Here is a 25,545-nt window from a genome sequence, read left to right as displayed (position 1 = left end):
CAGGTTCATGCATTAGTTGTAATACGAAATACGACGTACTCGTTTTCGAGCCGGGGAGAAGCTCCCGCCTTGACTCAACACATGGAGGATGCGAAACCTTCTGACACGTCAGAATTGCGCTTTACACCCTTCGCCTTCTTTTTGGGACAGTCCAGGGCCAACGAAAGATATGGACGATTTGTGAGAATGGCTTGATGATATTATCCATGGAGATCCCAGGCCGTTGGATCGTCCGTACCTCGGTAGCGGGAGGACTCTTCTTCCGCAACTCCACTTACGTATGTTAACGTCCAGTTTTCCACTTCTCAGAGACCAAGGCTATGCGCTCAAAATCCCTAGGCAAACCTCCATCGAGTCCACACCCGAGACAGTCACCAGCAACACCACAAGCTCGATTACTCGTAGGACTGGTTGTCAAACGCTGTCATGATTGCATGCTTACACATTGGAAATTAAAAGACCGAGAGCCTCGTCCCGTTGACATTAACCCCTTTTGGGTCTGGCTTGCGAGATGTCAATGCATATGGTGCCCCATATATATTGCGCGACAGGATATGGGTCGTCGTGTCTTGTGTCGTATCCCCTGTATTTGTGCCGGATAAAGACAAAATTGCTCTTCATGTTTTGACTGCGTGGAAGAGCTTGGTCCAACGAAAGTCCATCGCTTTAGGTAGGGCCCTCTCAACCCCGCTTGCCTGACTTCGGTATCTTTGGCGTATTCGCATTTGCGCGAACTCAATGGGAACATCCGTCAACAGCCACGCCGAACCCATGACTCTGTTCTGTGAGATTCTGGTGTCGTTTATCCACGTGGATCAGTGTGTCAGGATTCATCGGATGCGTGAAGCATACGGTAAGTTAGGCCCCGTCCACCTAGCTAATATATTGCAAAGCCACCGCCTATGGTAAATTCACTGCGATCTCTTCGATCTTCAGCACTTCTTACCTCCACAGCCTGCTTGCTACCATCCGTTCTGCTTGTCCACCACCTCGTCGACACTCCCATCACCATCCCAACCGCTGTCCAAGATGTCAGCGGGCAACACAACGTATCTTCCCATGGACCAGTGCTTCAATGTCTCGTCTCAATGTCCCGTTGAAAACACCATATACGGCTACTATCCCTCGTAAGTCTCCTCTCCAGCCCATCTTGCATCGGACCCTCGGCCAGCCATCCTCCTACCACTCATCGTCCACACGATCCTTGCGAACTAACATATATCCAATTGCAGTGTTGGTGCCAATTGCTTCTTCGTAGCCTTCTTCTTCATGGCCGCAGTCATGCAACTCTACGGAGGCATCCGCTACAAGACATGGACGTACCTCATCGCCATGTTCCTAGCCTGCATCGACCAAGGGCTGGGATACATCGGACGTGTCATGCTCCACCAGAATCCCTACAGCCAAGTCGGCTTCCAGATTCAAATCTGTTGCCTGATCCTAGGGCCTGCATTCAACTCGGCAGCCATCTACCTTGTCCTGAAGCATATAACACTGTGCTTCGGCCCTGAGTACTCACGCATCCCACCACGGTGGTACACATGGATTTTCATAGCAGGCGATCTTTTGTCTCTCGTGATCCAGGCCATCGGAGGCGGCATGGCAGCGACATCCGAGAACGACAACGCTAGACAAGAACTCGGCGACCACCTCATGATGGCGGGTATTGCCCTGCAAGTCGTGACACTCTTGTTCTTCGGCACTGCTGCTCTCATGTATATCCTTGCCCGGCGCAGGGCGCAGAATGTGCCATTGTCCACTGAAGCGCGCAAATTCCTCAACAGCACACTGTTCAAATGCTTCGCCGTGGGCTTCACGCTTGCCTTCGCAGCAATCTTCATTAGATGCGTGTACCGTATTGTCGAGATGGCCGGTAAGTCGCGATCTTCCAGCGTCGTTGTCAAGATACTAACCACCGGTCACAAAGGTGGATGGGGCAACCCGATCATGCAGTCGCAAACCCCCTTCATCGTGCTCGACGGGTGCATGGTCACGCTCGCCACCCTGATGCAAACCATCTTCCATCCTGGATGGTGCTTCCCACGTCTGTCAAGCGCATATGTCGCACCCCCTGACCGATCGTCATCAAGCGCCCGCCCGACACAATCTGAGCTTTCCACGATTGAGACGGACAAGAACGCCCCGGACAGCGCGGAGGAGGTATGAGCATGACAATAGCTCGGGCACCCCGGACAAGACACCAATTTCATTCGATGTGAAAGGCGATTTCCAAGTCGATGAAACAGTTATTTTAGTCGATACGGACGGCTGCCTCCAGGCTATCAACGCTAGATACTCTTCTCGATATTAATGAAGAAATTCCGAATCCTATCGAGCGTTTTGTAGCTTTGCAAATAAGAAAGGCGCCTATCACAACGTAGAGAGTAGTTCTGTTGTTATTAAAGTGTCTACCAGCTTCAAGACGATACTTTTAATCGTTAGAAACGGACGTCTCCGGGTTTCTAAGACACTATTTCCATTCGATACGATCGACTGTCGCCGTGTTTTCAATGCTATATAGTTTCTCGATATTAGTATAGGACTCCCGGATTATAACGCGAGTTTCTCCTTCCTTGAAGACTGGAAGTACTCCCGTTACAGCGCTGAAAAAATAGAATATACTATCGTAGTACACCTTACTACTAAGACAACGTTATTAGCCGATAAATAAGGATACTTCCTAGTCGGCAACGTATATTCTAGATATATTCAATGCCAGGAGCACACCGTACGTAACGAGAATAGTAACGGCCTATACCGTTCAGGAGCACGCCCTAACTCTACAGCCTTATCACGTGACACGATTGAACTTTCACTTCAGTTTCACTTTCATTTCATTTCATTTCAGCTCGGAGCCCCTAATGGGCGGATATCATTGTGTTCGGCCTATGCAATGCCATGTTTTTTGCCATACTAAATGTATGGCCAGCTCCACATCGTTCCATAATCAAAACACATTCTCGCCCAGCCTATTTCTTCTCTTCGGCAGGCTTCTTCTTCTCTGGCGCACGCTTGCGCATGCCCTCCACCATCATTGCCTCCAATTCTCCCTCCCAGCCAGGCAGGGTGCCGAATTGGAAGCGGCTAGGTACGTGCTCTGGCTCAGGCGCAGCGCGGGCACGAGGCGCAGTTGGTCGGAGACGCTGCTCGCCACGCGCAGCAGCCAGAGTCTCGGATTGCATGATCTGCTGGCGAGCGCGAGCAAGCGCAGCATGACGAGCGGCTTTGGTCTTGTATGGCGCGTCGAGGATCTTGTGAAGGTGTCTGGTGATGCGATCGTTTGCAGCCTTCTCCGTGAGCGGACGACGGCGTCCCTCGAGACCAGCGTCAATGTCTGGAACGAGCGTAATTGGGTCGATCGCACGGGCAGGACGAGCAGGAGCGGCAGCAGCGCGAGAACTTGGACCTTCGCCATTGTCTTCGGGGGCAGAAGGGACGGCCGGACCTGGGCCGAAAGCACCAGGCATGTCGGGAATGGAGGGGGTTTCTGGACCTGGAACGTATGCTGGAAGGTCTTCGGCTCTGGCCTTGCCTTTGCCCTTGTCAGCCGCCGGCTCTGGTTCTGGTTCTGGTTCTGGTTCTGGCTCAGGCGCTGGTTCAGCCTCTTGCTCAGGCTCTGATTCGGGCTCTGACTCGTCTGGTTCATCGTTGTCACCAGGGTCGACGTCGGCAGCAGTTTCGGTAGCGAGAGCCTTGCCCTTGCCCTTGTTCTTGTTCTTGCGCTTTCGGTTCTTGCGCTTCTTCTTCTTCTTGCCTTCGCCAGGTGCAGCAGGGTCAGTGATAGTGAGAGCTCCAAGATCGAGATCATCCTCCTCCTCAGCGGATCCCTTGGTCAAGCTCGTGCCATCCATGTTTGCGATCGCGCCAGGAACGTAGAGATTCTCCTTGGTAGCCATACTGTCGATTCGTGTTTGATAGAAATCTTCCCAATCTCTAACGTGGGCAGGTTCCTCCGGGTAATGGTTCAATTGTTTGAGAAGGGTTGAGAATTTGATCAATCCAAGCGTGATCAGTGGTAGGTACGCAGGAGGTTTGTCTGGATCTGCTGGTGGGATGAGGCCCTTTTCGATCTTGACTGCGCTTTCGAGAAAATATCCAACGATGAAAGAAGCAGCTTCGTAGTCACCAAATTGTCTTGGAACCGTGACGACAATGTCTTCTGCTGGAGTACCGACAGATTCTGCGCCAGTGGCCCAGAGTCCGATGAGTCTGCGAGAAAAGATGCCCTCGGCAACCTGTTTGATAATTTCGAGATCAATGTGCCACTCAAGAGCTTTTGTGCCAGGGATCTGTCGTCCGTAGGTGAATATGAACTCTCTGATCAAAAGGTGTTCGGTTTCTCTACGGTTTTCCTTGTATTTCTCGAGTGCGTATTCACCGTAGGCCAAAAGCTGGAAAAAGAGGATCTATTAGCGGGTCTGCTAGAGCAGAAAGAGCCCAGAGACATGCATTGGCCAAGAACTGATCTTTCGACTTCTGGTGAAAGGTGTGTGGAGCGAGGAGGTTGTAATTGGTACGGACAGAAAGTGGAAGTGGTTGAGGAAGTGAGAGAGGTCTTGTCACGATTTGAGAGGAAGAAGAAGCTGCCGGAACGTTTGATGAGGAGGAAGCTACCGGAACGTTTGATGGTGTGTCGCGCGCTCGAGTAAATGATGTCGTCGCTTGGTCGGAAGCTGTCGCTATCTCACCAGGCAGTGGAGCGGTGCTGATCGTAGGTGATGGCGTTCTTTGGTGAGCGTTGCTGAAGAAATCGTTTGTCACCTGCCGGTCGCGCGCCGCTTTCTTCCTATTGCGTGGCGCCATGATAGTCTGGAGCGCCGAGAGCAACGCCGAGACGTAGGGTGAGTCGTTGGTAGAGGTGTTGGTGGTAAGGAGGAGCGAGTGTTTTTCGAACCGCGCAAGTCTAAATCCAAACCCATCGTGTGCGCGGCCATGGTGTCTATGCCAAGGTGTTTGGTACAGGGTGAGGCAGTATTCCAGGCACAGACACCATGGCCCAGTGACCGACAAAGAGAACGAAAGCCATGTCGTCGTTATATCAAACATCCTTGGCGGCATATCACGTGAATCACAGCCTTGTCGACCGTGGATTGCTAGGAAAGCTGCATACATCCGCGACTGCACAACACCAGATCGCATTGTTTGTTCTAGGTGTGGTGCTGAGAGTATTGTCCACACCCTGATCAACTGTCCTTGCATCTTGCCATTCGCCATGATGGTGCTGGAGCATTGGAAGGCGTGTAGGTGGTAAACGCCGTACCAGTATGCCGAGGACATGTCTCGCATCGGTGCTTCAGCTGTTCAACTTCCCTTTGTGGTCGATCACAGCCACAGTCTCCGAATACCATCGAGCGACGGCCAAGGTAGAAAAGTATTTCATTCATCATATAAACCCAAATGGTATCTGTGAACGCATGTCGTCATCAGGGGTCTCTGCCGTGGTGATCGTGATAACCTGACTCTATCCAGTGTAAACCATCGTAAACACCATGCACCGTTAAAGAAGGGTCATCATCCATGACAAACCAGGAAGCCCTCAGCCCACCACATCAGGCACTCAATTTCCCATATACATTTGAGGTCCAGGGTTAGAGAAGTCCAGACCACTGCCACTAACATAACCGTCACTGATGTCTTCGTCGTAATAGTCTCCACCACTTGAGCCGTCAAAGCTGGCTCTTCCCATGCCCCCAACGTCACTCAGATCTCCTGGGTCATCAGAAGTGGGCATTTGTGACCAATCGATGTTCTGGAGAGCAGGATATTGCTGAAGAAGTGCTGCAGGCAATGCGAACTCGCCAGCTCCAGTCGGATCCATACCCATCATCATTGGTTGCGGTAATGGCTGCAATCCGGTCTGTGCGAATTGTGCCTGCTGCTGTTGCTGTTGCTCCATCATTGCTCTGTTTTGGCGAGTTGTTCTTTCTTCTTCCAGTAACGGTTTGATACATATTCTACCAGCCTCAGATCGGAAATGTCGACCCAAGGCGTCGGCTCTGGCAAATCGTCTTCCGCAACCCCAGAACTGGCCCGGAGTAGAATGGAGTTCACCTTTGCAGACAAACTTCTTTTCACCACTGTGAAGACCTTCATGGCGCTTGCGATCATGCTGTCTGGCAAATGCCTTCCCGCATACGGTACATACAAAAGGCCTCTCATCAGTGTGTGTTCGCAGGTGCGAACGTAGGTTATATGCTCGGGTGAAACGTTTGGGGCAGAGGTTGCATTGAAAGGTAGCCGGGTGTTTCTGGACCCTCGTGCTTGTTCCGGAAGGAGTAGCGTTTGGTCTGCCAGGGTCCGCCAAGTCCAAAATGTAATCACGAGATTGACCCATGGACGAGGTCGATGCTCGTCGATTTTTCTCAATTCTGCCAGATGCGACACCAGGGCCAGGAGACGATTCCCGTGAGAGAGATCGACTGCCTCTTTCAGGGGATCTAGCCACCGACAGGGTGTTGGTTGCGCTAAGTCCAGGCGAGCCGGAACGTGACAAAGGTCTACTGAAAGTGACATCGGATTGACTCCTACTGCGGCCTCCTGAAGACATTGTTAGCTTTCACAATTGCACCAACATGACATCAGACTCACTGCTCCCGGTTGGCGGACTCAGGGCACCTTCGGTACCCTCGCCCTGAGGTCCAAAACTTTGTTGTCGCGAAACGGGTGCTGGCTCGATATTTATGGTCGGAGGCGCATATTGATCAGCCCGACCAATGTCGGAAACCACGGAAGTGTTCCGCAAATGGTTGGTCGGAACGGTTGGTGGGTATGCTGTGCTTTGTGTGGTGTATACATCCGGGATAGGGATGCCCATCGGTTGACTAAGAGTCATGTCTTGATTCAATCCTAGCCCTTGTTGGCTCGCATCCATATGCGGAAGTAGTCTGGGGGAACGATAAGAGGCATGTTCACCACTGAGACTGAAACCCTCCATGCCAAACGCATTGCTGGTATCCGGCTGCGCGGATAGGAATGGAGAATGACCCAGGTCGGATGGCTCGTTCAGTTCGGCATGTGCAAGATATGGAGAATGCGAAGCGGATGATATTTCGGAGTGATCTGATGGTGCTCTTCGATGTTGCTGGAAATTGATGCCGTCATAGCTATCTCCGTACGCACTTGACGGATCCAGTGAAGCATGTCTTGAATGCTGTGGTGTGTAAAACTGGCCATTCGTCGACGCGGGCGATGGAGGCTGAGATGATAGAGTCACAGGCGGTTGCAGACCAGGCGATTGACCATCTTGTGGGGACGAGACTTTGCTCAATTCTGCGGGATTGATGTTGGTTTGTGGATTCATGTCGTATGTGTTGTTTAGGGAGTAGTTCTGGCCAAAGTCATTGGGGATGTTCTCGGCTTGGTACATGAAGTTGTTGTTGGAAAAGGTTGGGTCAAAGGTCTGACCCATGAATTGACTGTCTTGAAATGTGTTCTGGTACTGATTGGTGTTGTAGTAAGTCGTGTCTGCGGGATTCGTCTGGAGTACACTCTGTTGGTCAGAGCCAAAGAAAGGGTTGTTGAATGATTGCGAAGTGTTGAATTTGCCCGTCGTTAACGCTGCCTGTACTGAAGGATCCACGCCAGGTACTGTGGTAGGGTAGTGGTTTGGTGACGGTTGAGGACTTAAGTGCTGCGCACTCCCCCTCGAGGGAGACCTCCCCCGCGAGTTATCCATCTTTTTGAGGTAATGGCCTTCAACACGATCTGCCGGAAAGTTTTGCGGACCGCAGAAGGTAGGGCCGGAATATGGGGCGTGAGAGTCTCAGCCTAATGAGGCTCTGCAGGAACTCCCGCTTCTCGTAAACTCGTGCAGGACTCGAGATGACTCAGTTGGACTAATTCGGGAGTCTTTTCAGAGGATGCCTCGTCAATCAGCCTGTGGCGCAATGCGTTAGTGGACATGATCTGAGCGTATGAGCATGTCGGGCCAGGAACCTACTCAGCCGCGGGATGAGGCTATGCTGGAAGGAGACGGGTATAAGATGTCGCAAGTGGCCTTCAGTATTATCGCCGGATTAAAACAACATGCTGCAGGCGCTTGCGACCGTGATGCAGACCAGGTTAGGTGGTAGAGGAGCTGGCGCAAGGTGATGTTCCGAATAAGACGTTCTTGCGCAGGCTGTGATATGCGGAAGAGTTGGAGAAGAACAGTAAGTAGAGTCAGGCAATCCGGCGGAGATTGCAAGACTTGGCGATAAGGCAGCAAGATCAGGATGCGCCAATAGGTCTAAAAGCGTGCGAGTTGTTCAAAGAGTATTCTCGAGGGATAAAGGTGAAGCAATAAGTGTTGCAGCTTGCGCAAGTTGAGGTGAGAGCGATTATGATCAGTGTGGGTGAATAGAAACACAGGGACTAACCCTCACTCAATTCACTTGACAGCGTGCACCCGAACTTAGTGGGCGCCGGGATTCCTCGAGTTTAGCCTAGAGTGCATATGGTCCTTATTATATAGAGGCCCCCACTAACTCTCATTCCTTCTCTTTCAATGTTCGAATCTGGTTGCCTTTGAACTTCCTGTTTCTTCGTCATGATCAAGATTCCTCAAGGATCGACTGATCTGACTTACTAATTCGCCTTGATCTTCGAACAGCGCGTAGATAGTCCATGTTATAGGGCGAGAGACTGTAAATGGCCCAAACCCGCCGTCTAAGCCCATTTCTCGATATGCCAAATTCCGCTGCCTGAAGTCGCCTACCGTCCTTCCACCTGGCAGCGATGATTCGTCGCCTGCGTCCGGTAAGTCCAAATGGGCCCGTCAGGACTCAGGACTCAGGACTCAGGACTCAGGACTCGAGCGAGCCGAGTGCGAATCCCTCGTATAACAGTATCCAGTGCCACAATCACCCCTCGCCTAGCATGGTTGACCAAAGGACCTTTACAGATATGCAGGGATCGCTGTACCAAGCTATGACATACCCTGCAAGCGGAATCGCATGACGTCTGGAGATCTCTGATGGACAACATCTCAGGCACCACAATAGCCTTTTTAACAAACTAGCAACGTGGCTGTGCAAGTGCATTGTGCCTGAGACGCGTGAGCACAACGCTAGAAACAACTTGGAACATTGGGTGCAAGGCATCCATCATTTCGTGGAATTCATCGGACAAGTCTTGTGTTCTCATTACTCCTAGCCTCAATTACCTCTCGTCTCAACTCTGCTGTGTCTCTCCTCGTGATCTTACAGAACCACGGTGGCTGAGAGGTACGACTTGCCTTCCCGAGCGAAATAGTTCCCAACCCATTCAGCCATTGCCTTTTGTTCCTTTAGATCCGTTTTGGTGGCCCGCGTGCTGCGTAGCCTATTTCTCTGTGGCATATGCAAAGTCTTGTGTGAACGCCGTGCTCCATGCTGCAGATGCTTCCATATAACACCATCGGGCTGACCCTGTCCACTCGCAAACGCCACCACACCTGTAGGCTTCGTCGACTAAAAGCGATCGTGACTCGTCAAAGGATGATCGACTTCCCGTGGCTTCGCGTTTGTTTTGAATTGTGCAATTGAGTTTGTAACGCGCCAATTGAAGACCTGGGGAGACGACATCGAATAGTGAAGAATAATTGTATGCGAGCGGTGGCTATTGCCTCGCCGCTGTTGGTGCAGGTTCGGGCGACCGACCAGTTGACAAACCGTCCATATTCACATTTCAAGCTCCACGACCTGAGTAGAAAATTGTATAATCAAACAATATCGAGACAGCTGGAGAACGATCAACCTGCAAAGTCAAGGTCAGCGACGTTCACCCTGCGGGATCTTCGAGATATACGTACCACAACAGAGTACCTTCATCATCTTTTGGAAGAAGCTTTGGTGTTGTTCCTGTTGCTGAGGACGGCCCTGGTTGTTCTGCAAAGCTCCGGCTGCTGGACTTGTCCTGGTTTGTTGACCCACCAAATTGGCATTGCTGCTTTGATATTGAGCCTGTGTGCTTGCTGGAGGCGTCATGTCAAGTTGACCGGCCAGACCACTGCTCCTCTTCGGCAGGTTGCCCCCGGCGGCGCCGCTTGTGCGATCTCGAGCGCTCTTCCCCAAGGCTGCCACTCCTGGTTTCGCTGGCGACCCTGGGGGCGGGGGCTGCGCTGCGTTTAAACGGTCCGCCGAAAGTGGTCCTCGGTCACGCGATGGCCGCTGTACTCCGTCTTGACGCATGGCGGATGCGCCATGTAGGGCGCGGGCTGATGCGTCCGCCGGAGGATTGACATTGTGCAGGTGGGCCGCGGATGGGTGTTGCTTCATGGCTTCCCAGCCACGACCGCCATTCAACTTCATCCAATCATATTCGCCGTCTTCCACCTCTCCCGTGTTCTTGAGCGCTTGAGTGAACAAATCTCGCAAGAAGTCATAGTCCGGAGTGTCTTCGAATCCAAGGTTTCGGACGTAGCTCAAATATTTGTTAAACTCCTCTGTGGTACATGTTAGCACGTTGACCCCATTTTATTACGTGAGGGGTTTCAAGGGCGTACCAGGGAAGCCTTCGCACAGATCTTTGATTGCTGTGGTCTGTTTCTTCTCGCCAATCTTCTCGTATTTCTGTTTGTTTGTTGCGGCCTTCAGACCTTGCCATGGCAGTCCGCCTCTCAAAAAGTACATGAAAACATGTCCGAGAGCCTCCAGATCGTCGCGTCTTGACTGTTCTCGTCCCAAGTGCGTATTGATACTCATATAACGTGCTGTACCAGACAGGGATTTTCGTTCGCGATAAGGAATGTGTTGCTTCGTTTTGGGGTCTCGGTATTGTTTGGCCATGCCAAAATCTACCACGTGAATGACATTCGCAGCTTTGGTACCGGGTCTGCCGATGAGGAAATTGTCGGGTTTGATATCACGGTAGATCAAATTCTTCTCGTGTATTGTTTGCACCCTGGACAGCTGCAATTCGTTAGTACGGGAGGCGCGGCAGCTGAAAACTGAAGACATGCCATTTGTTTTGCAACCATGACCACTGTTTTGATGGAAAAACGCCTGTTGCAATGATCGAAAAGATCCTCCAAGCTTGGGCCCAGAAGATCTATCACCAGAATGTTGTGCAGGCCTTCTTGTCCAAAATAGTACACATTGGGTATTCCAGCTACGTCTTGTCAGCATTCGCTCTCCTGGTAGGTATCGCCGTGTCAAGTACTCACGGCACCCGACCAAGATCTTGTATGTCCGGTATTCGTCCCGAAGTTGTGGAGCATCGCTCTTCCTCGGTTCCTATTGTTTCTATGAGATGCCGCAAACGGAGAAAGCGCCCAGCAGAAGAGCTCACAAATTTGATAGCGACTTGTTGATTGTTGAGCAGATTGGTGCCCTCGAAGATAACGCCGAATGATCCTTCCCCTATTTTCTTGCCCACGCGGTAGTGTACTCCGACGACGTTGGAAGATGCGGAGGCCATGGTTCAGACTGTAGCACAGAGTGCCAGAGAGGAAGAGAGGGCGATTAAGCGAGCAAGCGACTCGTCGAGTTGGAGGTATCGGTGGAAGCAAAGGCGTCCGGAGTTGATGCGAGGCGTTTCACCTCCGCAACGGCGGTGACTAGATGAGCATCGTCAGTACTCCGAACACAGATGCAGACCAGCTCGCTCAGGAGTGCAGAAGAGAGACAAACCTCTATCACAACGTGACACGAGTACAAAGCATCCAGGTTGTTAGATGTAGAGAGGTATGACTAGGTGGCAGACGTCGGCAAGAACGCCAGTTGTTGTCCAAAAAGGTTTGAGTTGGAGAGCTCCTGCCAAGGACAACCCGCCCAAAGTCTGCCCGGAGACGCCTTCAGCACAGACTGCAACCACTTATCGGCCCCCACATGCGACACTAACCAGATGGGCGGTCCAGCGAGGCTGATGCAGATGCAATTGAGCAAAAGAAACGAGGTCGTATGATATGGAAAAGATTCTTTTGTCCGGCAGCTATGTAGAAGTCTTGGATACCGAGAGAATAAGAAGTCTGAACATGGACCTAGTCAGGTACCTTTCGACTTGCGGTAAAGGGCCGCAGAACCTTTGTCGCCCCAGTCACGCAGTCTCGCCCTTCCCAGTGGAGCGCCGCTTGGTCGGTCGGGGTCGTAGTCCTGCTACCAAAGGGGAATGGAAGAGTAGGCGAGACCCTAAAGATGGTGAATCCAGAGGGAAAATCTGATTGTCACACCGCCGATCTTCCAGGCTAGACTTGCATTTCTCTCACAATAAGTTAGCGCTAACCATCGACTAAGAAGCAATTACAGTACCATAGTACATACTGTCAAGGTTAAAAAAATCCATTGGTACTGTGCGACCAACAGTACGGAGTACCATACAGTGATTGATGATATAGATTGTTCTCATTTCAAGAACACCCGTGAACCAGTGATTCAGCGATGACAGAGGCTGGACGAGCGAAGTTGGGTCTTCCTCAGCCATTCACATACCTAGTACCCTTTTGAGGCTCACCGTCTTCCTGGTTACCGTCGTCCAGGCGGGGCTTACTCCATACAGTGGGACATTGTCAACGAGGGCGAAAGCTTAGCCCATTGGCTTCTGCTTCGGTACTGCCTGGATTTGTGCCGTGTCTCCGGTTTCAAGGATCACGACGAGTACCTCAACGAGCCGCACCCATTGCTACAAGACATCAACAGGATGGCGACGAATGCGGACGAGTAATCAGTTGAAGCAGCACAGGTGTTTATGATCAAGATACTATGTACCTGGATACAAAATCGATTCCTGGACCTGCCAGCGAACCGGCTTCGCTGATGATCTTCCATTGCTCTTGTTCCTCAATTTACCCCAGACAATTATCTGCAGGCACCAGCCGCATGAGCACCCAGCATGCAGCCCAATGTCCCCACAGTATCACACCGCACTTTCTGGCTGGTCCTTTCCTCATTGCTGCTACTGGCCATGACTTCTTGAAAGCTACCAAGCACCGGTCATCAGCAATTCTTTGGTTTATTGTGGAGATTTCGGCACGATCTTGTTGTACAACTTGTACTGCTACTTTCTGGTTTGGAAAAGTGACGGGCTTGCCTCTCCTTTCGCACGCGTCGTATCATTTCCACGCGAAGCTCGTGTCACATTTCGAAGTGGTGAAGGGGTTGCTGGCTGGAAAGGACCGGTCATATCGCGTGACATGGCAGCTGGCAAGCTCGACTGACTTTCTTTCTTGAAAAGCCCAGCGAATTGCAGACTCCTGCTCTTTTTGACCCTTTTCTCAGCGCCGGTGGTTAGTTTTTGATTGACATCACGTTCGAATAATGGGCTGGGTGCCAGGTGGTTTGATATCTCAGTCGGCTTCGTCGTTCTGGATCTGCCAAACAATGCACTTCGGCTTTTCTTCAACACGCCGGCCCGTTGCTCGTCTGATGACTTGATATCCATCACACCGTTCCGAGTTGGAGTCACATAGAGGGCTTTGGGTCGAGGAGCAACCGTACGACGTTGTCCAGTAGAAGGAGGTGGCGTATCGCGGGAGTATTGGCTCAGGTCGCCCAGAGACGGAGAATAGATCGGTGCATCATCGAGGGAAATGCTATCATCCTCCTCCTCGCCATGCTTGCTTGGTGGTGGTCTCTGTTGACTGGAAGATATGTTGCTGGTGCCTGGCCCTTCGTGGTTTTCTTGATGTGGAGGAGGTGGAGGTGAGGCCATAGTGTCTGGCGGATGCATCCTCAAAGGATTGACTCCCCGTGGGTATCCCGGCACAGGCTTTGCTGCTACATACGCGTTCTGCTCTGTGGAGAACACCACTGGACTCGGGGCACTCTTTCGAGCAGCGAGATCCAGCTGAGCTGCTCTGCCAGGCGCCGGTGGTGGAGGAGGACCTGGAGGCAAGGGCGCGGGTGGAAGTCTAGTCGGTATCGGTGGCGGTGGTGATGGCTGAGGTGCAAAGGAGGTTGTTTCTCGTCGCTTCATCTCACTTCGATTGGCGTCGCCGCTGTCACCCTTCTTTGAGAGGAAGAGAGATGACTTAGAGCGCAAGAAGGACATGTTGCGTGGCACAGGTGTCTGAAAATCCAACTTGTCAACCGCGCTCGCGAACGACTTGGTAAGTGAGCCGAAGCCAAATTCCTCGTTGTCGCTTTGTTCAGAATCATTGACCCGCGTGTTTGTGAATTCGCCGAGAAGAGGCGGGTCTTCCTGTGTCCCTGCTAATTCTTTGCTGCTATTCCATGACTTGCGTCGAACATGGCCATTCCCCGTAAGTTCTTTAACCTTGTCTTTGTACAGGTTGAGAGTCTCCGTCCGACGCCTTCTGAGGGCTCCTTCTGCGACGACAGGATCGACGCTTTCATCAGTGCTCTCCAGGATGGCATCAAACATTGGTGGCTGTGCTTTTCGTTCAGCATACTTGTGAGGGATACTTCTGACCTTGCTTCTCAGAACGTTCCGGAATTGCGATATTCGACTTCTTGCAGGTTGAGTCCTGTCCCGTGTGCTCCTTGCACTCACCGCTGCCTGCTGAGTCTGCGCGTCCTGATTGTCTGGTTCTTCATGTAGGGAGACTTCAGTGTTCTTTGGGAGTTCAGACGATGCCTGCGAGTTACTTTGTGGAACACCCGTCGATTGTGAAAAAGACAGACCGGATAATTCTCCACAATGAACCCCTTCAGCATGAGCAACTCCGACATTGGTAGTACTGGTGAGTACGGGAGCAGAGATTACACTTCGAGTAACGGTCGAAGTGCTGGCCGCCTTGGGAAGTTGGACAGAAAGACTCCGGGAGAAATCTGTCCGTGAAGAATGCTGACCAAAAGGCAGCCATGACAGAGGGCGGAAGCGACGTGCTCGTCGGTTACAAGCAGTCGCTGCTCCGACAGATTCTTCTACCACGCCTGGCAGTGCAGCTCCGTTGTGGTTCTCCTGGCTCTCTGGAAAAAGTTGTGCAAAGGATTCAGCAGCATTGTTTGTAGTGTGGACAGGCTCTGGTGATGCCGATGGAGGCTGATTGTGAGGGTCACATCGATACGAAAGACTAGACTCTGCCCGGCCATTCAAGTCGTCTCTAGAAGGGATACGAGCTGCTACATATTTGGTCAGCTCCATCACACCCGATCTGGGAGCGCCACTCACCTTGTCGTGATCCGGCTCGACTCAAAGATCGGATAGTGTCGAAAGAGAAGATGGAGAAGGAGTTTTTACTCCGTGAACGTGTATGTGAAGCCATGGCATCCGACGATCACTCGATTGCTTCGAGGCCCCCATTCATTCGCTGAGGACCTGCAGATGCAGCGAAAAGCAGGATGGTAGGAATTGAAAAGGATATCCGAGCAAGGCAATGAACTCGGGTCTTGGGCAGAAGGGGCGCAGGTGTATTCTTGAACAGAAGCGCAGGAAGGAAACTCTCAGCGTGGATGGCAGAGAATGTCGATATAGGCAGGAACACCGAAGGCGGCGAGACACAATTACAAGACAGGGACAGCATCACCTTCATCGGATTGATTCTCATCATCAAACTGCACACCTGCTCCCGACACCCAAGATGTCCTCATTTTTCTGGTTCAAGAAGCCCTCAATATCTTACAGTCTAAGCCTCGCCTTTCAAGCTGCGACAGTGGCAGTCCACCTCTTCTTTGAAGGTCAAACAGCTGCTCGTGCATGTTCTTAAAATGTCCAAATCCATCCCAAACACAAGATGAATCTGTATTGGATAGCGTGGACACGACTCTGATGTCTTGAAGAGAGGTGTCTAGCACTACGGGACAAAGAAGGGGCAGATATCTGCTGACAAAAGTCATAACAACCTCGGCAAACAGCGGTCGTTAGGGATCCAGTTTCGGTATAAGTTGCTACATTCGTTGTGGGATTCCCTCCACAACTGACATCAAAGCACGGTCTCACGCTACATTATCTAGGACCGTCTCGCCCCGCAAGCCCATCTGTATCTTGAGTATCAATACTATTTCCCAACTTCTTTGTCCACTTTGTCTGCCCCGACAGCTCCTGAGCCTCTAGCTGGATTCCTCGAGTTGCCATAGTATTAGCAGAAGTTGTTTCATCCACCGCCCCGAAATGCCGTACAGTCTCAAAGGCCGTAACGTCCTAGTCACCGGAGGATCCCGGTAAGTGATGATTGAATTGAGGCATTTCAAGGCTAATCCTTGGTGACATAGAGGACTTGGTGCTTTGATTTCCGAGAAGTTTGCTGCTGAAGGGTCAAATGTCGTGGTAAACTACGTGAGCAGCAAAGACAGAGCTGAAGAGGTTGCCGAAAAATGTAAAGGCCTTGGAGCCAAGGTTGCAGTCGTCCAAGCAGTATGCATCCAAGCCTCTGTGTTGCAAGGTTGCCTCCGTGTTGCTGACAACGAGGACCCCAGGACATTGGGGTTGCAGCTGATTGCATTCGCTTGGTCAAAGAGACCGTAGAACATCTTGGAGGTCTTGATGTTATCGTCAATAACGCCGGATGGACAAGATTTGTCAAGTTCGGTGACATTTATGCTTTCGAGCACGAGGAATGGGACAAGGTATTCTCCGCACAGACTTCCGTTGGAATCTCACTGACTCTGCCAGTGCTGGCACACAAACGTTATGTCTCACTTGGTACTAATGCAAGAGGCCCTGCCAATCTTCAAGTCGAACCCCGATGGTGGTGTCTTTCTGCTCTCCTCCTCAATTGCAGTAAGTGATGTCCTCTGGAAGCAAGGAATCTGTGCTCACCCATAGCAGGGAATAAGCTTGAGTGGAAGTAGCATGGCCTATGCAGTCACTAAAGCTGCAGGAATCCATCTTATGAAATGTCTTGCATCGACACAAGGCCCGAAAGTCAGAGTCAACGCCGTTTTGCCGGGGCTTCTCTTGACAGAATGGGTACGTTTTTGGCTCTCCCTGTGCCATTTGATCCTTGATGCTGACGGTCGGCAAAGGGTCTCAGATATAGCGAAGAAAAAATCCAAGCGGCCAAGGACAAGGCTGTGTTGAAGCAGGAGGTTCGTTGTTCAACGTCAACATCCGCCTTCGCATACGCTAATCGCGTTCTCAGACTCTGCTCGATGATTGTGCTGACATATTTATATCAACGGCCAAGAACACATCAGTGACGGGCCAACCTATCGTCGTTGGTAGGTCGTAAAGCCCTTGGCGAGTGGCTTGTCACTGACCGCAGTAGATTCCGGATTCACCCTAGGGTCTTGAGAGATCATGTTGTCATGGGCCGTCGAGATTTGTCGAACTCAGTGGGTGCCAAAAGCAGTATAATTGGTGCTCTCCCACTGTTGCTGGTGGCCTGAACAGTCCAGCACGTGCCGCTGCGGCAGTACCTGGAGCGGCCTTCATCGAAGCAAATGTGACTGTTGGTAGGACAATCTGGTGGTTGGCCATGTTGGGACCAGAGGCGTTGACGATGAGAGGTCGTGTACTTTGATGTATATCCGAATGCTTTTCAACGATAGCATAAGGTATGGCAGGTGGGATGGATTCAACCTTTTTCTTGACTTCATTGGGCACATCTCCAACCCTGGCGGCTCTCATGTCTTTTCCACAATTGATACGTATTGAACGACCCGAAACATCGTCATGCTGCGCAAAAATGAATAGTGGCCCAATGGCACGGTTACGCCTGAGTATCTCCGCTTGTGTCTGAGTCGCGAAATCAATGGCTTGCATTCGCGAAGTTATCTTGGGAGCTGTCATAATAGCTGGCGACTTGTCCTCTCGAGATTGAACAGGCTTATGCGGAGGCATGTAGAGACGGTTACGAATAGCATTGACGAGCATTTCCGCACCAACAGGGGCTAGCATGTCGGTCAATTCCTTGGTTGTGATAGTCTCGGGATTGGGGATCTTGAGGCCAGGCGCTGGTGTCTGATCGAGAATGAATCCCTGATCAAACTTCGAGGGATGCAAAGTCTGTAGCGTGACTCCGGTGGTAGGACGGCCATGGATGATCGTCCATTGAATAGGGGCAGCTCCGGGTAGATCTGGAAGTAAAGAAGGATGAATGTTGAGACCATTGTATGTTGACTGGTTGAGTATGTGAGGTGGTATCAGCCGCCCAAATGAAACAGCAATGATCAGATTGATGCATGGATTGTTGGTCTGGCGATACTCAGGAGGATTCCATCCAGAGAATGTGTCGATTTGATGGATTGGGAGTTCGAGGCCAATCGCTGTTGCCTTGATGGGAGGAGATTTCAAGACTTTCAAGCCTCGTCCTGTCCTTTTATCTGTTCGCGTCACGACATCGATCGAAAGGACATTGCTTTCAGCTGTTCTTGAGTATCTGTATAATGCTTCAAGCGAGGCTGAACTGAACAAGTCGGATCCGCAGAAGAGGATCCGTAAGGGCTCGCCGACATCTTTCTGAGCAGAGAAATGACGTTTTGCAGGACACCGCAAGAGCCTCCATGGTCGTGCTGTCGTGCTCAAGCCTGCGGACAGCCGCAGGATATTCTGCCTCATGAGCTTCTTACGACGTCTAAGTGCAATGAAGTTGCAGAGAAAAGCGACATTTGCAGCAAATAGAATGCCGCATCGGGGAAATTGAGCAACACTGCGAAACAACAGTAATCCATACCTATTGCCGTCATGCCTCGGTTTGGCGGGGAACAGGTTCATCGCGCGGATGACCATAATCATCCTGATTCTGTACATATTCTGCAACACTACGATTGATTTTGCGGCGCCCCTTTAGCGCCGCCTGAAATCGCGAGAGATCACATTAACACGTTTTGCCTGACTTTGGGCCTGCTTCCTGTGACATCTCCTGGAGACAACTCTAGGTCTCGATACATTATGGCTGAGCCACCGCAGCCAACACCATCAAAGTCCGAAGCTATTTCATCCATTACTGGACCATCAGCCGGGAAAGCTCACGATGCAGCGGTCGAAGACGACTCGGACCCCGACTTTGACGATCTAGATGGTATTGTCTCTATATGTTGCAACGATATCCTACTTACACTTTATTCCAGACGTCCTAGACCAATTCTCAGCCGCAACAACCGCTCAATCCAACTCACAATCGGAACCTACTCCCTCATCCTCAGGGCCAGGCAGACCCACGACAAGTGATGCATCAGCACTCCCACCAGACATTCCCATACCAGAGGGTCCCAAGCCCTCGGAGAGCGAAGATGAATTCATGGCGCGGCTCACGGCCGAAATGTCCAGTGTCATGTCCAAGATGTCCGCTGATCCCGCCGCCTCAGCCGCAAACCCCGAAGACATCGCTAAGATGGGCCGGGAGCTGGAAGAATTTACGCAAAAGATGGAAGCGGAGGGTATCAAGCCGGAAGACCTGCTCAAAGCGATACTAGGCGAAGAAACGGGCACGCACGTGGGCGAAATTGCAGAACATGAACGCGAGCGACGCGAGAGCGAGGCCAACTCGAAATCGCGCAGTCCCGAGAAATCCAGATCAAACCCCGAAGAGCCATCGTCATCCAAAGGCAAGCCCTCGTCCTTCGAGGACACGATCCGCAAGACGATGGCGCGCATGGAGTCCTCGTCAGCAGCCGCAACCAGTGCCACCGCAGAGGCCGCCAAGTCTGAAGAGGACATGCTGGCCGAGATGTTGCGGGCATTGGATTCTGAATCGGCAGGCTCCGACGGCGATTTGTCCAAGATGTTCCTCGGCATGATGGAGCAATTGACCAACAGGGACATGCTGTATGAACCGATGAAGGAACTCAATACCAAGTATCCGGAGTGGCTAGAACAGAACAAGCCGAAACTACCCAAAGACGAGTACGAGCGGTTCACTAGACAGCAAGCCATCGTGAAAGACATTGTTGGCAAGTTTGAGGAAAAGAATTACAGCGACGAGGATTCCAAATGCAGGGAATTTGTATGGGAGAAGATGCAGGCGATGCAGACCGAGGGTGCACCGCCGGAGGATCTGGTTGCGAATCCGTTCCCTGGAATGGGAGGATTGCCAGATCTGGGTGGAGGCGAGGGGCCGGAAGAAGGGTGTCCGACGCAATGAATGGATTACGGTGTTTAGTACGTGAACCAAGATTGACACCAAGGGCCAGTGATAGGATGGAGACATCTCACCGCTTGCGTCTTCCGAAGTGTCTGCGGAGTGGATGATGAAGGATACGACTCGGTCTACACTCGATGGACGCTCACGGACATCTATACCTGGAAGATGCCATTCAAGTGACATGCGGTGCTGGAACGTCATATACACACACACACACACACACACACACACACACAGGGGTCCAGAGCCACGAGCGGATCTCTGGTGATGGTATAGAGTATCTTCTGCATATCTCTTATGGAGCGGAACACATACAGTTGCAACGAATGATGAAAAGGAGAGGAGAGGACGAGGTACAAGTCACATATTCACGATGTTGAATGTCATCTTCCATACAACATGCGGTACAATTCAAGCAGTGAACGCTGTACAAATGGGTATCAAGCCCATGGAGGCCGGCTGTCGTAATCTCCATAATACGAACGTACACCGTCAGCCCAATCTAATGTCGATAGTCTAGACATGCCTGCCTTTCCACATCATGCCAGCTTCAGTATCAAACAAACCCCGATGGTCGTCGCAGACTCGTTCACGAAAGATCCATCCCAGCCTCATACTCATGCACGGCTTCTGTAGGTCTCGTATCTGTACTCACACCCGTCTCTTCAGCGAGCAAAATTTCCCGAAACACCTCATCATACTCATCATCCTCATCGACCAGAAATTCATTGCCATCCGGATATTGATACGCAAGAGCATCCAGCTCAGGGTCGAACTCTTCCGTGGGTGACATCTCAGCCTGAGCATCCTCTCCTTCATCCTCAATATCCATCTCCAGGTTCGGATCGATCGCGAGGTCACCTTCGACGACAGCCCGCCTCCTCATCTCATCTTCCCACATTCTTCTCTCTCTCACAAAGTCCATCCGCAGGACCTGCTCGCCCATACCATCGCTCCGTTCATCATCTCGACGGCGTCTTATCCGGTCGAGGAACTGGCTCTTCTTTTTCTCCCTCGCAGAAACGGAATGTCTGGCTAATGCCGCCGCAGGACTATTGCTGCGTGCTCGTGACTCCCATTGTCCTTGTACATGTTGCTGTTGCTGTGATTGTGTCTGTTGTCCGAACACAAAAGTTGTGTCTGAAATGGTCTTCGAACCCGACGCGTATGGTGTCTGACCTGAGTGAGGTGGCGTCATGAGCAAGTCCGGTCCAGCATTCCCAAAGGCGAATCCTTTCATACTGCCTGGCGTTTGTTCCACAGGGCGGGCATTCTCATCCGCATATTTCCCCAACGGCGACGATCCTAACGGCGAAGAACCTCCATTCTCCTTGTTTCCCGTCGTCTTCGGCGTCGGTATCGGCATGGGCATGAGATTCGCATTCCTCCAGGTCCGGAGCGGAGAGGGTGTCTGCGGCGCGTGAGAAGTGAAATGAGGTCGAGTCGCGGCGAAGAAAGTGCTCGGCTGTGGTGGCGATGGCAGGGAGAACATTGCTCGCCGATGTTCTCAATCCGTGGAACAAGCCGATTCGAATCAGTTGATAGTACTATCTCAGTCTGATGAATGTCGGAATAGCGCAATTGCAGTCAATTTAGCAACGATAGTAGCAATCAAAAGGGTCGACCGTGCACGGACGCGCAGACGAGAAGGGCCAGCAAAAGGACGCGACCTGACACCCCCACAAGCCACTCACGTGCCACTACACTTAGATGGGGTGCACGTTCCAAAGGACACGCACGCCAGCACTGCCACATCAACATGCCGATTGCTGACAGGTATTCCCTTGCGCGACCCGGACATTTCCATCCATGCATCAAATACGAGCAGGGCCTCGTGGCGTAGATCAGGCACACGCACGATCAGGCCAGCTTCTCATGCAGGTACAAAGGATGAAACGAGGAACCTTTTTCGGTAACGTAAGGAGATAGACAATTAATTTTGTATCTAGCCAATTCAACCTCCACTGCCAATTGCTGCTATGTACAACTCAGACAATATCAGGCATTTAGCCCTGAAGGTGCGCTTGCACGGATGATTTTCAAGTAGACTGAACAACAACTTGCACCACGATTGTGCCATTTTCCTAGAATAAGCGCCTGCTGAAGGACCAACTTCGTCCTCTTTTCCGCTAATTCGAAACAAATGTCGTGACCATCATCAAACGGCTCTGTAGCCAGCCTTAAAAGTTGGATGCCGTATTGACTGGTCCAGGATTGTGGTATTGATCCAGAGTGGAACGGAAAGGAGTGTTATCCGATCCCGCAGTTGCGCTGAGCTTATCTTGGTTGACATTTGGGTCGTAGAGATCATCATCGTGAGGATTCTTCTTCTTGCCCCAGACACGCCAAGCAGTGTAGGCCAAGCCAGCGAGAAGCAGAGCACCACCAACACCACCAACCACACCACCGATTGTTGCTTTGGCTGTGCTACTGAGTCCAGAGCTGCCACTGCTGCTGCTACCGCTTGTCAAGGAAGCCGGGTCGACGCTGGTGGTTTGTGCAACAACACTGCTGCTGGTGCTGGTGATATGAATAGTGCTTCCAGCACTAACACTTGTAATTGTGGTAGTAACGGCTTCAGTGGAACTGGTTGTGATGAGTGTTTTCGAAGCAGAGACTGTGCTGGTAGTAACAGTAGATACTGACGCCGATGTATCTGTTGTACTGCCTGCAGAGTTTGTGGGTGTAAAGGTCGAAGTAGTCTCAACGATGACAACCGATTGGGAGGAGCTACTGGCACTTTGCGTGACTGTGGAAGACTCAAGGACGACCGAGCTACTCTCCGAGGTCGTCGGGGTGGTTACGACCACGGTGGTGGAGGATGCAGGGACACTGGTTGTTGTTGGTGAGGTACTGGAACTGGTGACAGAGTCAGAGGCGCCAGTAGATAATTGAACGCTTTGACGCTTGAAGAGGGCAATGGCGTCGTCAAGGGCGTCGGCTGAGACTGCTGAAATGAACAGCAGTCCAAATAGGAGAACGATGAGTTTCTGCATCGTGATTGGCATTCGAGGGGGTTTATGTGTTCGACGTGGAGGAGAAAGCGCAGTTTGTGCTGAAACGAGACGTGTAATACAGCGAGCGTCGAGAATAGGTGAGCGTCGAAACGAAGGGCCGACTTCGCGTGCTCGACCGGCGACGGTTTCGAGTCGAGTAATGAAGTCTGGTTGCTGAAAGAAGAGGAAGATGATAAGACAAACAAGACAAAAAGAGAAGCGAGAAGGGGAAGAAGATTGGTAAAGGTTGAGATTGAGATCTGCTGAGAGAAGGAACAGAGAAGACAGAAAGGAAGGGCACGGGCCTTTTTCTCGGCCGCCTTTGTTTGATCTCTAATTGATTAAAAGTACGGAGACGTTTGGGCGTGTGGTGTGAGTGAATTTCGGGGGCATGGCTCGTACCTCGTAGGGTTGAAAAGTGAAATGGCCCTGCAGGTGCCAGGCCGCTGCTTTGGCGCCAATTCTTTCCGGAAGGGCCATGGCGTTACTGGGTTTGTTTCACCTGGCGAATCGCTTAAACCAGTCGTGCTCGTACCTACAGTAATGAAAATGCCGCGTGTGGCCGCCAGTGCAACACTGATGTATCACCGCATACTCCCGTACACTTTATTAATCACTTCGCTGCAATACAACGCTGCACAACTTTTCTATACAGTACAAACTCAACTACGCTCCCGCCATGATCATTTCTGCCTTCTAGTTGCCAAACACTTCTCGTATATGCTGTACACAGACAAGCCACACAGAATCCAGGCAGGTAATTTATGCAAGTGGCGATCCTCTCCACGGAGTCCACTTAGATACCTACCTAGATACCCAGGAGGGAGGATCGTCTCGCAAACAACCGCGATTGATAATCTGTATCTTGGTCATCCCACCAAGCAGCTAAGCCTCACCAGGTAAGATGCATGCAGACATCATCTTATCATTGCTGTAAGCTGGAACCTCCCGGGTATTCCATATGTATCATTACTCAGATCGTGCTCGTTGTACATACAATCTTATCCCGATCTTCGCCGCCCGGACTACTACTCTAACCGGTAGTCCTGCACATGATCCTGATTCTGTATACTCAGCACAGCATTTTCAGTAGAACAGGCTCGTGTCACCTCCGACAAGTCTGGAACAGAGACTTGTGTGACTTGCCAGCCCGAACGCCATACAGTAACGCGCTTCAACTCGAAATCGGAATTCAAATACCCTCAGATTCAAGCCACGGCCTCTTCTTCGCTATTTTCCCCTTTGACTGCATACATGTGGAATTGCACAAAGATAAGCACATCCTCTGCCATCGTCCCTAGACTCCCAATGAGCCAAGGAAGGTTCTTTATCACATAGTCGTGCTGTGTCGAGTGAAAGAGAATGCCCGCGCCATAGGTGAGGTTGCCCATAAGTGACAGGATGAAAAACAGAAGCGATAGACCTGCAGTCAAATTAGTATACTCTCCAACAGATACATTCAGAGACTGAACGTACCTTCGCAGCTCTTATCTCTGGCATTCTTGACAATCTGCGGGATTCTGGCCCCAAGGTATGCTACAGCACTTGCATAGCCCAGAATCTGCGCTCCAGCAGCCATCTTCTCTTCTTCAGTATCAGTCGACGTAGGCGAGGGCTTCCACGCGCCAGACTCGTATGCAAGAGCCCAGCCGGCGGCGCCGATAATGACAATAGCCAACACGCTCATGGCGTTCTTGAACCACAACCTAGTCCCAGATGCGTCACTCTCTTCAAGTATCTTCGCAAGATGGTCATCCGGGCCAGCGGTGCTCGTTCTCCTCCTCCCACTTGCGTTGCTCTTGCGTCGGTCTCCCGATCCCGGGATCGTGATGCTGTTGGTCCTTGTGCGCCTGAGGAGCGGTTCTTCCTCCGTCTCTTCTGCTGTTGACGACTGGCTCTCCAAAAGAGCCTTTCCTTCCCGCCTCTTATTGACGATACCATAGTACAGACATTGTCCGATCAGCACTCCGTCAGCGATGCAGAAGTATACACCTATCGCAACCACCACTGGCACCAGTCCGGCCCATAGCGCTCCGGCGAGGTTGCAGATATCGCCGATAAACCAGACGAAGATGAAAGCAAGACTGATAGCTTCGGCCGAGTGGTTGCGGTAGTTCTCGACCAATTGAGGAACTAGCAGGAAGATCCAGCACGCGAGCGAGACTGAGCCGAAGATGCCAGACAAAGCTTCGCGCGTGGTTAGATGGACGGAGGTGTCCGAGTACAGACTGGAGAGTAGGGATGCCATGGCACGGCGAGAGAAATCAGACAGGCCAACCTCACATATTTATCAAGGAAAGAATCTTGATTTACACGTCAAGGAGTGAGTGCTTTATCGGCAAAAAGCCCTGAGCTGAAAGAATTTGGGTGGAGGTTTTCCTTGCTTTGCATGCGTCACATCCCTGTACTTTTTCCCCGAGGCCCCAGTTGTGGCTTCGCTAACTTTGTAGGATGCATGAACCTCTCTGGCTAAAGTCCACATATTATCGGTCCATTTGGCAGATACTAATTACAACTTCTTATGGTCTGAGAAGACCGCCCGGATCATCGAACAACTTCACACTTTACAGCTTTGCCGTCCTTCATGGTGAAGCGTAGAACGGTTCCTCCTTCATTGGGTCTCCGCCCCAGCCTGATCGGACATTTCAATGTGCCTGCATCTGACGTGCG

The 25,545-nt window shown here is 51.5% G+C and overlaps 11 protein-coding genes across 11 annotated transcripts; 3 read left to right on the top strand and 8 right to left on the bottom strand.

The window, feature by feature from the left end:
• Positions 1–816: 816 nt before the first annotated feature.
• On the top strand, positions 817–2,424 carry EDD37DRAFT_100536 (RTA1 like protein-domain-containing protein). Its single transcript, XM_062809090.1, has 2 exons — positions 817–1,127; positions 1,233–2,424. The coding sequence occupies exons 1-2, from the start codon at positions 1,030–1,032 to the stop codon at positions 2,164–2,166; spliced, it is 1,032 nt and encodes a 343-aa protein (XP_062676211.1). The 5' UTR covers positions 817–1,029; the 3' UTR covers positions 2,167–2,424.
• Positions 2,425–2,943: 519 nt separating this feature from the next.
• On the bottom strand, positions 2,944–4,803 carry EDD37DRAFT_672517 (uncharacterized protein; the record flags this gene model as incomplete). Its single annotated transcript, XM_062819444.1, has 2 exons — positions 2,944–4,391; positions 4,615–4,803. 2 exons carry the CDS (start codon positions 4,801–4,803, stop codon positions 2,970–2,972), a joined length of 1,611 nt encoding a protein of 536 aa, XP_062676210.1. The 3' UTR covers positions 2,944–2,969.
• Positions 4,804–5,421: 618 nt separating this feature from the next.
• On the bottom strand, positions 5,422–8,110 carry EDD37DRAFT_99829 (metallothionein expression activator). Its single transcript, XM_062820426.1, has 3 exons — positions 7,940–8,110; positions 6,589–7,876; positions 5,422–6,537 (listed from the first exon to the last, which is right to left on the bottom strand). Exons 2-3 carry the CDS (start codon positions 7,673–7,675, stop codon positions 5,558–5,560), a joined length of 2,067 nt encoding a protein of 688 aa, XP_062676209.1. The 5' UTR covers positions 7,676–7,876; positions 7,940–8,110; the 3' UTR covers positions 5,422–5,557.
• A 1,294-nt stretch (positions 8,111–9,404) lies between these two features.
• Positions 9,405–11,685, bottom strand: EDD37DRAFT_99927 (casein kinase 1). Its single transcript, XM_062820427.1, has 5 exons — positions 11,248–11,685; positions 11,123–11,192; positions 10,919–11,067; positions 10,463–10,868; positions 9,405–10,402 (listed from the first exon to the last, which is right to left on the bottom strand). The coding sequence occupies exons 1-5, from the start codon at positions 11,374–11,376 to the stop codon at positions 9,729–9,731; spliced, it is 1,428 nt and encodes a 475-aa protein (XP_062676208.1). The 5' UTR covers positions 11,377–11,685; the 3' UTR covers positions 9,405–9,728.
• A 1,151-nt stretch (positions 11,686–12,836) lies between these two features.
• On the bottom strand, positions 12,837–15,288 carry EDD37DRAFT_100109 (uncharacterized protein). Its single transcript, XM_062809083.1, has 2 exons — positions 15,028–15,288; positions 12,837–14,978 (listed from the first exon to the last, which is right to left on the bottom strand). The coding sequence occupies exons 1-2, from the start codon at positions 15,119–15,121 to the stop codon at positions 12,952–12,954; spliced, it is 2,121 nt and encodes a 706-aa protein (XP_062676207.1). The 5' UTR covers positions 15,122–15,288; the 3' UTR covers positions 12,837–12,951.
• A 678-nt stretch (positions 15,289–15,966) lies between these two features.
• EDD37DRAFT_655842 (short chain dehydrogenase) lies at positions 15,967–17,026 on the top strand (the record flags this gene model as incomplete). The annotated part of the gene is made up of 7 exons (XM_062818787.1): positions 15,967–16,016; positions 16,068–16,209; positions 16,272–16,421; positions 16,468–16,575; positions 16,624–16,764; positions 16,821–16,883; positions 16,937–17,026. 7 exons carry the CDS (start codon positions 15,967–15,969, stop codon positions 17,024–17,026), a joined length of 744 nt encoding a protein of 247 aa, XP_062676206.1.
• Positions 17,027–17,100: 74 nt separating this feature from the next.
• On the bottom strand, positions 17,101–18,354 carry EDD37DRAFT_605171 (methionyl-tRNA formyltransferase; the record flags this gene model as incomplete). Its single annotated transcript, XM_062814801.1, has 1 exon — positions 17,101–18,354. The coding sequence occupies one exon, from the start codon at positions 18,352–18,354 to the stop codon at positions 17,101–17,103; it is 1,254 nt and encodes a 417-aa protein (XP_062676205.1).
• A 122-nt stretch (positions 18,355–18,476) lies between these two features.
• On the top strand, positions 18,477–20,225 carry EDD37DRAFT_619195 (Pex19 protein family-domain-containing protein). Its single transcript, XM_062815854.1, has 2 exons — positions 18,477–18,817; positions 18,867–20,225. Exons 1-2 carry the CDS (start codon positions 18,688–18,690, stop codon positions 19,877–19,879), a joined length of 1,143 nt encoding a protein of 380 aa, XP_062676204.1. The 5' UTR covers positions 18,477–18,687; the 3' UTR covers positions 19,880–20,225.
• On the bottom strand, positions 20,174–21,682 carry EDD37DRAFT_99810 (uncharacterized protein). The gene is made up of 2 exons (XM_062820425.1): positions 21,122–21,682; positions 20,174–21,058 (listed from the first exon to the last, which is right to left on the bottom strand). Exons 1-2 carry the CDS (start codon positions 21,369–21,371, stop codon positions 20,469–20,471), a joined length of 840 nt encoding a protein of 279 aa, XP_062676203.1. The 5' UTR covers positions 21,372–21,682; the 3' UTR covers positions 20,174–20,468.
• A 115-nt stretch (positions 21,683–21,797) lies between these two features.
• Positions 21,798–23,278, bottom strand: EDD37DRAFT_619191 (uncharacterized protein). Its single transcript, XM_062815853.1, has one exon. It carries the CDS (start codon positions 22,885–22,887, stop codon positions 22,060–22,062), a length of 828 nt encoding a protein of 275 aa, XP_062676202.1. The 5' UTR covers positions 22,888–23,278; the 3' UTR covers positions 21,798–22,059.
• Positions 23,279–24,083: 805 nt separating this feature from the next.
• EDD37DRAFT_605167 (PQ loop repeat-domain-containing protein) lies at positions 24,084–25,123 on the bottom strand (the record flags this gene model as incomplete). The annotated part of the gene is made up of 2 exons (XM_062814800.1): positions 24,084–24,298; positions 24,352–25,123. The coding sequence occupies 2 exons, from the start codon at positions 25,121–25,123 to the stop codon at positions 24,084–24,086; spliced, it is 987 nt and encodes a 328-aa protein (XP_062676201.1).
• Positions 25,124–25,545: the final 422 nt, after the last annotated feature.

The sequence above is a fragment of the Exophiala viscosa genome (genome assembly GCF_022695815.1).
Source record: "Exophiala viscosa unplaced genomic scaffold EDD37scaffold_1, whole genome shotgun sequence".
NCBI lineage: Eukaryota > Fungi > Ascomycota > Eurotiomycetes > Chaetothyriales > Herpotrichiellaceae > Exophiala > Exophiala viscosa.
The sequence above is the reverse complement of the archived record's forward strand: the minus strand, read 5'-3'. Positions and strand labels throughout refer to the sequence as shown.

Excerpts from the sequence above, each read along its gene's own strand:
- EDD37DRAFT_100536 (XM_062809090.1), top strand. The coding sequence starts at position 1,030 with ATGTCAGCGGGCAACACAACGTATCTTCCCATGGACCAGTGCTTCAAT. Across the intron at positions 1,128-1,232 it reads ATATACGGCTACTATCCCTC|TGTTGGTGCCAATTGCTTCT; the intron begins GTAAGTCTCCTC and ends ATCCAATTGCAG.
- EDD37DRAFT_99829 (XM_062820426.1), bottom strand. The coding sequence starts at position 7,675 with ATGGATAACTCGCGGGGGAGGTCTCCCTCGAGGGGGAGTGCGCAGCAC. Across the intron at positions 6,538-6,588 it reads GAGTCCGCCAACCGGGAGCA|GAGGCCGCAGTAGGAGTCAA; the intron begins GTGAGTCTGATG and ends CAATGTCTTCAG.
- EDD37DRAFT_99927 (XM_062820427.1), bottom strand. The coding sequence starts at position 11,376 with ATGGCCTCCGCATCTTCCAACGTCGTCGGAGTACACTACCGCGTGGGC. Across the intron at positions 11,193-11,247 it reads AACAAGTCGCTATCAAATTT|GAACCGAGGAAGAGCGATGC; the intron begins GTGAGCTCTTCT and ends TAGAAACAATAG. Across the intron at positions 10,869-10,918 it reads TCATGGTTGCAAAACAAATG|CTGTCCAGGGTGCAAACAAT; the intron begins GCATGTCTTCAG and ends AACGAATTGCAG.
- EDD37DRAFT_100109 (XM_062809083.1), bottom strand. The coding sequence starts at position 15,121 with ATGGCTTCACATACACGTTCACGGAGTAAAAACTCCTTCTCCATCTTC. Across the intron at positions 14,979-15,027 it reads TCGAGCCGGATCACGACAAG|CAGCTCGTATCCCTTCTAGA; the intron begins GTGAGTGGCGCT and ends CCAAATATGTAG.
- EDD37DRAFT_619195 (XM_062815854.1), top strand. The coding sequence starts at position 18,688 with ATGGCTGAGCCACCGCAGCCAACACCATCAAAGTCCGAAGCTATTTCA. Across the intron at positions 18,818-18,866 it reads CGACTTTGACGATCTAGATG|ACGTCCTAGACCAATTCTCA; the intron begins GTATTGTCTCTA and ends ACTTTATTCCAG.
- EDD37DRAFT_99810 (XM_062820425.1), bottom strand. The coding sequence starts at position 21,371 with ATGTTCTCCCTGCCATCGCCACCACAGCCGAGCACTTTCTTCGCCGCG. Across the intron at positions 21,059-21,121 it reads TGTGGAACAAACGCCAGGCA|GTCAGACACCATACGCGTCG; the intron begins GTATGAAAGGAT and ends CACCTCACTCAG.
- EDD37DRAFT_619191 (XM_062815853.1), bottom strand. The coding sequence starts at position 22,887 with ATGCCAATCACGATGCAGAAACTCATCGTTCTCCTATTTGGACTGCTG.